Genomic DNA, 10,310 nt, shown 5'->3' on the forward strand with positions numbered 1-10,310 from the left:
GCTCCTAGTTGACATTTCTGTATCCCTATTATTTGTACTGTGAAATCGCGACTCGCGCCCGGGTAGGTGAGTGCAGGTCGCTGCCCATCTTCCGTTAGAGGCAGCCGCTTGGGTCACTTACTGTGTGCCTCTTTTGGCGGGACAGTCTCGATTTTTGGCGTTTTAAAAAAGTCCCGATTTTCGGAAAGAATGCACGACAAGCTAGGGAACGGTCTGTTTAGTCCATATAGACCAGATTTTTAATCAAGAACACCCCCCCTCCCGGTCAATGGCGTCCCGCTTTAAATCTGGTCACCTTAGCCTAGGGGGGTGACAAGTGTTTAACAATCCTTAATCACTTCTTTTTGTTATCAACAGTTGTATTGGCACTTCATATATCATACAATTCAATAGTTCACTCATTTCAAGAAGAGCTGTACAAATCAGCTTTAGAATATTTTCTTCTTCCTTGTCCTTATTGTCATTAGTGTACTTTTTAAACTTGTAGCAAAAATATACACAACAAAATACTCTCCAGTTCGACAGTATATACATGTAGAATTAATTGCTGTAGATTATACTCCCAATGTGCAACCATTATCGATAGCCTTTCCTACATTTTCACCACCATTAACATAAATTCAGTGCTCCCTAAACAATAACTCTTCCTCCTTCACCCATGGTAGCCATTGGTTAAGTTTGGTTTCTTTCTTCTTTGTTTTAAAGTAGTTTTCGTGATATAATGTTCATATATCACACACTTCCATGGTTAAATCACTTTTAAAGAGTTGTCCATTCATCATCACAATCAGTTCCAGTGTTTCTTCCCTCCCCAAATTCCTCCCACCCTCCCCCATAAACCATTGTATCAGTTAGTGTCTTCTCATCCACCCCTTCTGTGCTTCATAAACTGGGAAACCCAACAGAAACAATAACAAACAAAGCCAAAATGTAACAGAAAGGAGAAAATAATAGTAATATAAAGATAACAATAAAGAGTAGGAAAGAAAAGACCACGAACAGCATTATGGAAGCCAGAGAAGAAATTTCTATCATGGAGCAAGTGAGAAATATTTGGGCCTAAAACAAATTCGGGTTGGGTCAAGAGGGAGGTCAACGGACCAAGTGTAATCAAGTTTACAATCATCTCTCTTTCCCTGTGGCTAGAGGGGATCTGCCAGGGGCTTAATCAGACTAGAGATGGATAAAAATTATTCTGTTCAGATAGTAAATTTATCCTTTTCTTAGAAACCAGGAAAAACAAAACAAAACACTAACAGGACCAGACAGCCTCGACCTTCTCCCAAGGAGTTTGAGCCACTGACCAAATGGGACACCTGTCTTTATTTTTTAGAAAAATGGATCTTTTTCGTCTCAGCAGACTGATTAGTGATTCATCTTCATGATTAATTTGATAAATTTGGCAACCCCAGGAGCCAGCCCCTATCCACACACATTGAGTTTCTAGACTTATGGCCTTTTAACTTATGTTCCGATCCCCAATCTCCAGTTATCTTCCAGAAAATTAGAAGTTCCTTAGTGGACTGTTAAGCAGAAGATAGAATGGTCAAAGCCCCAGCCACTCTGTCCTCTCTGAGGGAGAAAAATGGAGACCCTATGAGGCATTTGCTTTGTCCAGTGCTCTGCTCTGTGGCTGTGAGTTCGAATCTTGCCTGCTGCTTTAGTGGGCAAGAAGGAAATCTTCCTTCTGATTTTTTATTTTTTAAGTTTCCAAAATTTCAGTCCTGAGTGGAGGCACAATTCTTTATTGAATTAATCTGCTCTATGTTTTATTGAAAATTAAATTTTCTCCTTCTTCCTTAGTGTTTAGAAATCAGCTACCCAGGAAGAATGATTTTTACTCCTACAAGCCCCCTCCCGAGCAGCCTCCCCCCGCGGCAGGAGCATCTGTGTGTCTCCAGCTCAAGTCTGGCACTCACCTCTGCCGGGTCTGCGGCTGCTCAGCCCCCAAGATATGTTCCAGGTGCCACCAGGCACATTACTGCAGTAAGGAACACCAGACTCTGGATTGGAAGTGGCACCGGCAGACCTGTTCGCCAGCAGGTGAGACCACAGCACTGTCGCGGAGCCTGTCGCATCCTCTCGACTCTGCCTCAGCCAGTGAACCCTGGGGACTGGTAGCTCCAGCGTCCTGTGGCAGCTCACACGCACTGTGAGAGAGAATGTTGTGTAAAACAAACAAGGTGGTCATTGATGTTTTCTCTGCACTCATTTCTGACTTCAGCCCCCACTCGCCCGCCCCCAGGAGGGGCTGATGTAGAGGGCAGGAGGCAGAAACTGCTATTGTGTTGGCTCATTGTAACTGAATGGGGAAGGCCAGGGGCTTTTACTGCTTGTATTTTTATGCAGCAAAGACAGCTGACTATAAAGCAGTGGGTCTTAACCTTCCTAATGCTGTGACCCTTTAATACAGTTCCTTGTGTTGTGGTGACCCCCAACCATAAGATTATTTTCGTTGCTACTTCATAACGAATTTTGCTACTGTTAGGAAGCAGGTGATCCCTGTGACAGGGTCGTTCAACCCCCCAAAGGGGTCGCAACCCACAGGTTAAGAACCGCTGCTGTAAAGGAACTTAGAAAGTGCAAATGTGTTAAAGGGAGACATGCAGCCCTTCCTCAGTTCCCTTTATGGCCAACGCTGGATATGTTTCTGGGGGTGCCCCAAAATATGTGTTGTTAAGAATTGGGTTGTACTTTACACACTGTAGATTCCCCATTTCACGTAAGAGTTTGCTGTAGTTACCCTTCCTGTTGGAGAATCACTCAGACATCAGGGAGTTGTCACACAGGTCAGAGATCAGCCAGGGAGGGACATGATGCAGAGACTGTGGGTGGACAGTAGGCTGATGAGTGCTCTGACACCCTGGTGGACAGTAGGCTGGTGAGCGCTCTGAGACGCTGGTGGACAGTAGGCTGGTGTGTGCTCTGAGACCCTGGTGGATAGTAGGCTGGTGAGCACTGAGACCCTGGGTGGACAGTAAGTAGGCTGGTGAACGTTCTGAGACCCTGGTGGACAGTAGATTGGTGAGGGCTCAGACCATGGTGGACAGTAGGCTGGTGAGCACTCTGAGAGCTTGGTGGACAGTAAGTAGACTGGTGAGCTCAGAGACCCTGGTGGGCAGTATGAGACCCTGGTGGATGGTAGGCTGGTGAGCACTGAGACCCTGGTGGACAGTAGGCTGGTGAGTACTCTGAGACCCTGGTGGGCAGTAGGCTGATGAGCACTCTGAGACCCTGGTGGACAGTAAGTAGGCTGGTGAGCTCAGAGACCCTGGTGGACAATAGGCTGGTGAGCACTCTGAGACCCTGGTGGACAGTAGGCTGGTATGTGCTGAGACCCTGGTGGGTAGTAGGCTGGTGATCTCAGAGACCCTGGTGGACAGTAGGCTGATAAGCACTCTGAGACCCTGGTGGACAGCAGGCTGGTGAACGCTCTGAGACCTTGGTGGATGGTACGCTGGTCAGTTCCGAGACACTGGCTACTGCATGTGATGGATGTGCTCAGCTGGTGCTTGGTAGGTTGGAAGTTCCAGTCCATCCAGAGGCCTGTGAGGAGAAAAGCCTCACAGTCGCCTGATGTAAGACCACAAACACTGGATACCAGGTGAGTGGTTGTCAGGTTGTTTTGAAATGGACTTGGTGGCCACTGGTTCCTGAACGGCCCACAGGTGCCCTGTGAACATGGTGATTCTGAGCACACGGGCTGGAGTTGGGAGACCAGCCTCCTCCATTCACGATTCTCGGGAACAGCACCTCCTGAGCTTTCTAGATCGTAATTCCGTGCAGGAGTGAACTCCCAACCCTCTGATTCACGGCCCCCACATAGCCCCCTGTGCCCCAGGGCTCTTTGGTTTATTAAGGAGAAATGTTAGGGTACGGAGTCTGTGTGATCGCTTAGGGACAGAAAAGTACTGTCACCTTCAAAATCGGATGGCGACTAATGATGCCAACAACTTTCCTTGTAGGTGATGTAAGTGATGTGATTCCAGACCACAGCTTCCTTTTTCCCGAATATGAGATTGTGATAGAAACGGAAGACGAAGTCCCAGCAGAGCAGGAGGAGGAGGAGGAGGAGGAGGGCGAGCACGTGGACAGCGTGGGTGAGGCTTCACTCTCGTCACTGCCGTCCATCCCAGGTTAATCCACACATTAATCCCACTTCCTCCTGCTTCCGGTTGGTGCCACTCCCTCCTCCCAAACTTTGTCCTTCAAAAAATGCTGCCCTTTGACCTCAAACAGTTGACTCCTTAGATGTGTGTTACTCACCTTACAGACCTGTCGTTTGGCTGAGAATTGAGACGTGGGGTGAGTTCATTTCCAGACCTGAAGGTCTCACACATTTTCATCTAGCCAGTGAGCTTCGTCTTCCGTAGGATTTTGAGTTTTGTTCCACATTTTCCTCCAGATCTATTCAGTGCTTCCTGGTGAGGTCCCTTTCAGAGCAATGGACAGTGGTCATCGGGCACAGTCCAGTTCTGGTCTTGGGCACGTGGAGGCTGGTGTCCGTGCTTTGGGTGGTTTTGTTCATGCTTATTTGTTGGGGACGCGGAGGGACCAATAGTTGCACCTTGGGCGGCCACTCACAAGCTCTTCTGACTCTAGGCGCTGCTCACCAGAGTAAGTCCTTGTGGACTGTTTGTGCCGATTAATCTTGGTGGCCTCCAGGCCCAGCGACTCATTCCCTCAAGGTGTTTAGTTATGTCTAAGATGTTTTTATAACTTTGCCCCACGTTCATGGATATGTTTGCAGGGCAGGTAAATACAACACATACATATATCCTCTACCCACTCAGTGTGTATTCATGAGTGTACTACTCTCCCTCCCACATGCATTCAGCGTGTGCCCCTCTCTGCATCTGTTTATAGAGCGCTGTTGTCTCGGGCCTGTTTATGTAACAGCCTGGCTCTCTGCGGCATTTAACTATTGCCCCTCCCTGTGTCTTCTTCTGATTCCATTGTTTTTGGGGTGACCACCTTCTCATGTATGTTTCCGTCTCTTCCTCTTCACCCACGTTAATACATGCCCACCCTCTGAACAACTCCCCCTCCCCACCGCCAGTAACCATCAAAGGAGGTTTCTTTAGTGTGAAATCCCCTATGCAGCACTGCATGGACAGGCATGTCTGTTTACACGTGCATGTTAATACCCAAGCCTCAGAGATGACGAGGGCGTGCGTCAAGGATAGAAGCGAGACACAGAACATGCCTCTCCCTGTACGTGCTGTGGGTAGGACTGTGTCAGTCCCACCATCGAAAGCTAAAGCTGCATGTGCAAGCAGTCAGTGCTCGCGGTCACAAAACATGAAACCTGTGGAGTGTGCAGTACAATTCGATTTGAGTACAAAGAACTGCTCTCGGGCTTCAGAGCCCCGGAGGCAGGTGGGGTGTGGCCCTGGAACCCAGGAGTGGAGGCCAAGGACAAAGGACTACCCCAGAGCAGACAGGATAAAGCCACCTCTGAGGTTTGCACCCAGAACTCCTACTGCCAGTCACCAAAGCTAAGTGTAGTGTTAGCGCCACCATGAGTGGAGGCCCTGTCACAGCAGCACTTAGAAACTGTAAGACTGATTAGAGTAAGTATTGATATCGGAAGTATCTGTGGGTGTCTTTTAGCTAAAACCAAACAAACAGGCCACGAACAGTGGCTCTTGTGCCTCCTGGATCAGGCGGTAGCCTCCAACCCGAGTCTCATGGGACGCAGCAACTCATGTAAAAGAGGGTCATGTTGAAGGGTCCAGGAGCTCGCTCCTCAGGTTGCCATTGGCAAAAAGCAGGCATTGGTCAGGATAAGAACTGTGTGGGTTAATGGGTTCTAACTGAGGCTGAAGGGCGCGTGTCTGCATTGGGAGGAGGCAGCTCCTGAGCACATGGCTGCCACCCCAGTGCCCTTCCCACACAGAAGTCTCCAAGGTGGTGGGCAGGAGCGTCAGCCCCAGGCCTGGGCCCCAAAGAGAGGATGGAGGGCGGGGTGGGGATCGGGGGGTGGGGGGTGGGGGGAGAGATCTCTCTTGACTAGAGAATGATGTCAGGTTGGGGTTTCTGTGGCCAGAGGACACGTGGTCCAAGGGTCTTTCTGGCGGAAGTGCTGCCATCTGGTGGTGGCGCCGTGAGGTCGACTGGCACTTCCTGTTTGAAACTCCCAGGAAGCAAGCAGTTAGCTGGGCCTGGGACCCCTGGGATTGAGGTGGATCTGGTAGCAGGAAGGGCAGAGGTGTCCTGGGTCATCCCCCTGCTGTGCTGCCGTGTAGAACTGGTCCCTCACATGCACGCATGCATGCGTGTCTGCCCTTCCCCTGTAAGGTTGAGCTGCTGACACCAGCCCTGTGTGTGTACGTGCATGTGGCCAGTAACTGTGCTGTGACTTCTCAGGTGACGCGTCTGAGGAAGATTTGGAGTCCATGGCAAAGCACGAAACCAGGGAAGATGAGATCTTCCAGAGGTTTAAGGCGAAAATAGCCCTTGAGCCTGAGCAGGTAAGCTGGCACTTGCCCTCCTGTGGACCTCGCCCCTCGGGCTCTGGTGCTCGTTGTGGCCTGGCTTTGAGAAGTACTAGAGGTGCTAGGGGCTGTCCTGGGCGCCGGTGCAGATCAGAGTTGCTGTACGGAGCCACTGTACAGCTGCTGGAAGACTAAAGGCCCGCTGCCCTTCATCTTGAACTTGGCCCTTAGATGCATGTTGTGAATGCAGCACAGGCTTTGGGGTGGGAGGACCAGCTGGCCTCCACTGCCCTCGCAAGTGTCGGGGACAAAGGCAGGTGCGTGGTGAGCACCCAGCAAACTGTGTCATGGCCTCTCGTCCAACAAGGGTGGCGGGGATGGGTTCACAAGCAGACTGCGGGCAGACTGCTTCCAGGGTGAAGGCACCAAGGGCTGACAGGGATCCTGGCTGCTTCAGATTCTCAGGTATGGCCGTGGGGCTGCTCCCCTCTGGATCTCTGGTGAAAATGTCCCTCGGGAGGAGGACGTTCCGAACTGTCCTTGTGGTGCCAAGAGAATATTCGAGTTTCAGGTACGTACTGCCCTGAGAGGTGCGTTGCCAGGCTGGCTGCCTCTCCAGACATTTGAACTTGAGCAGATTGGCCCGTGCTTCATGTCTGATCTGCTCTTCGTCCTTCATGGCGATTGGCTCAAGACTTGCCCTCGCTCATGTGGTTGTGTGAGGTGCCATGAGTCCATTCCCCCAGCACAGCTGGGTGAGCCACTGCCGGCCCCGCACCACCCCACGGCCACTGCTGTTCCTGAGCCCATTGTTGCAGCCTCTCCATCTTGTTGAGGGCAGCCTTCCCAGATGGGGTCACACCCACAGATGGACCTCAAAAACTCACCGCCACGGGGTTCATTCTCACTCAAAAGGCTCCCTCAGTGGAGCCAGCCCTGGGGGTTCCCTAGACTGAACATCTCCACAGAAGTGGAAGACCTCTCTGGAGTGGGCAGTCGTTTCACACTGCTCACTCTGTGGTTAGCAGCTCAGTGTGTAACCCACCACACCACCAAGGCTCCTACCCACACATAGGGGACTGGGATCCAATGTATATTGGGGCGGGGGGCGCTCTTCTGTCCCTAGCATGTGCTTTACGGGATGCAAGTCATAGAAGCCGCCCTGATTAACTCCTTGATGATCCGATTATTTTCCTCCTGAAGTTTTTTGGGTTTTTTTGAAGTTTTTTTAACACCATGTGCTTTCATTAGCAGAAGGAATGCTGAATCAAGGGACAGTTCTGAAATTTTGTTCTGAGGGTTTTTTATACATATTGTGTGGAACACTTTTCCTGCCTCACTGGCAGGGATGGATAATCAGACACCTGTGTCCTGGGCTCTAGGGTAGAGCTGTGGTGGACACACTTGTTACTCTGAACTTGGGGATGAGGTGATACACATATGTTCCCCTGGGCTCTGCACTGCCTTCTAGATCGTCTAATAGGTGTATACGCTTTAGGGAGCTTGGAACTGGAACCTGGAAGTAGAAGCCTAATTTCCAAGTGAAACACTGAAGAGACCAAGTTTTGCAGAATTGCACTCCCAGGATGCGCTGCCTTTCAGGGGATCCCAACTTTAGGGGACCCTAGAGGACAGAGTTGAGCTACCCTGTAGGGTTTCCAAAGCTGTAAATGTCTAGGGGAGCAGACAGCCTCATGTTTCTAAGAGACTGGGGGGTTTGAATTGCTGGTCTTTGAATTAGTAGCACAACACCCTTCACTGCCATCAAGTCGTCAGTGCTGGCTCATGGCAACCCCCTGTGGGTTTTCAAGACTGTAACTGTTTATAGGAGTAGAAAGCTCCGTCCTTCTCCCTCAGAGTTGTTCGAGGTTTCGAACTGCCAACCAAGCGGATCACAGCCCAATGCAAAACCACTATACCACCAGGGCGCCTTCACTTCATGCAGTCCTCTGTACAAACAAAATGGGCACACACCCATTTCTTTCATTTCAAACACACAGGCTCCTCCTGGTGACTGGGCACAAGGCAAGTCAACCCCAAAGGGGGAAGCTGCCGGTGGGTGCTATACGTCTCGTGGGTCATGGAGGTGGGTAGTAAGCATTGAGAGAGGTGTTTTATCTGGAGTACAGCTGATTGTGCGGAGAGACCCTGGACAGTGGTGGATTCTGGGATTGACTCCAGCTTCCTCAGTGTGCTGTTTCTCCGGGTGGAAGAATTAGAAAGAACTCAGATGTCACCAATGTCAAAGTGGAGGGCGGAGCATTTTCAAAGTCATTTCCTCATTGTGACTCTGCTGTCACCTGTGCAGCCTTCAAACAGTGCCCCTGTCTAGCTCAGCACTTCTCCAGGCAGAATGACAGTGCCTGCCCGGGGAGCAGCTGAAGCACGTTTGCCTGAGCTTGACCTGGGGAACATTTTCTTGGCCAGCCGGCTGACCTGTGAGGCATCAGGAGGGGCTGTGCCCCGTGGAGAGCGACGTGCCGGTCTGAGGTGCTTGGGCCCTGGGGTGTTGTCCAGGCTGATCTTCATCACCCTCTGCAGGTCATGCCGCAGCTGCTTAACCTCCTCAAGGCTGACAGCCTGGGCAGGAGTGTGGACTGGGGAGTCCTGGGCATCTTCACCTGCGTGGACAGCTGTGCGCTGGGTGCTGGCTACGTGGAGGAGTTTGTGTGGAAGCAGGACGTGACGGACACAGCCTGAGGCACGGTCTCTTCCGAGCGTGGCAAGAGCCGCTCGAGGCCCACCTCTGGGCTGTTTGCAGCAACGAGAAGCAGAAACGCCCAGGGTCGGGGAGGATGCAGACCTGTGCTGCCGACCCCCATGTGCGTGTCCAGCAATTCAGCTGTGTGTGTTTATACGCGTATGTATAATTTGCTCAAAGCATTCTGAGATCATTTCCCCTCTGAAATTTTCAAAGATAAACTGTTTTAGATGAACACACCCAGTCTTATTCCTGGTGCTGGCTTACCTCCCAGCCTGCAACACAGGCAGCACTGACCCACTAGGCCAGGGAACAGGTGGGGACTGGGGTGAGAGGACTCGGGGCCCAAGCACAGGGAGCTTCAATTCTGAAACAGCAAGACTGGGAAAGCACCAGTTGTTTGAAAACCTGGATTTGCAAGGGTGCCACCTCAACTGACCAGGTCAGCACCGTCCCAGCGTCCAGGTACGCTGGCAGGCAGTTGTCTGCAGGGGGAGGCATGCCCTCTGCAAACTCATGGTTCTAAGAGTGCACATGCTCCCAACCCCAAGCCAGATTCTCACTGTGTGCGGCTAAGCCCAGCAAAGGGACCGCAAAGTGCCACGCTCGCTTGGGCTGGCCTGATTGCTGATGTGTGCATGAGCTATGACATGCATCAAATTCCCATGTGGAGAGGTTACAGGGTGGTTTCTAAGCCAACTTACACTAAGGATCGGGTGGTCAGCAGAGTCATCTGATTGGGGACTGTGCCAGGGTGGCAAGAGAACACAGCACACCAAGTTTCTGGGTAGTTTGTGGCAAGCAGTGTGGACTGATGTGGACCAGCTAAGCAGGTAGAGTGGCCCCTGGCGGCCCAGCTCTGAGCATACAAAGGGGTACCCCCCCAAAAAACTTGGAATTTTTCTCCAAAGCTGTTTTTTTTTAAACAAAAAACCCTTATCACCTTCAGAAGTAGTCTCCATTACACTTACATTTGTCAAATCTGATTCGATTCTTGGAAACATTTTCCAAACTCATCTGTTTGGATGGGTGACAGCACCTCATTTTTTGTCACCTCTTCGCTGTCCTTTCATGTCCCTCTTCATTCGCAGAAACAAAAAGTACCCTGGAGCGAGGTCAGGTGAGTAAGGTGTGTGGGGCAAGAAAGGCATGCTGTGTTTTGCTAAAAACTG

The 10,310-nt window shown here is 51.0% G+C and overlaps 1 protein-coding gene across 3 annotated transcripts in view; it reads left to right on the forward strand.

Moving 5' to 3' along the window:
- Positions 1–9,373, forward strand: part of PDCD2 (programmed cell death 2) — a 25,912-nt gene extending 16,539 nt beyond the window's left edge. The window contains exons 2-6 of one of the 3 annotated variants that reach the window (XM_045294700.1): positions 1,804–2,043; positions 3,966–4,136; positions 6,370–6,473; positions 6,895–7,008; positions 8,979–9,373. In XM_045294700.1, the coding sequence (XP_045150635.1) occupies positions 1,804–2,043; positions 3,966–4,136; positions 6,370–6,473; positions 6,895–7,008; positions 8,979–9,137 (788 nt within the window). In that variant the 3' untranslated portion in view covers positions 9,138–9,373. Of the gene's footprint in view, positions 1–1,803; positions 2,044–3,965; positions 4,137–6,369; positions 6,474–6,894; positions 7,009–7,935; positions 8,258–8,978 lie in introns of those variants that run through there. The other 2 variants (XM_045294701.1, XM_045294702.1) reach the window with 2 other exon arrangements.
- The last annotated feature ends 937 nt before the right edge of the window (positions 9,374–10,310 follow it).

The sequence above is a fragment of the Echinops telfairi genome, unplaced genomic scaffold, assembly GCF_000313985.2.
Source record: "Echinops telfairi isolate 266 unplaced genomic scaffold, ASM31398v2 ScPeMD7_3533;HRSCAF=4204_0, whole genome shotgun sequence".
Taxonomy (NCBI): Eukaryota; Metazoa; Chordata; class Mammalia; order Afrosoricida; family Tenrecidae; genus Echinops; species Echinops telfairi.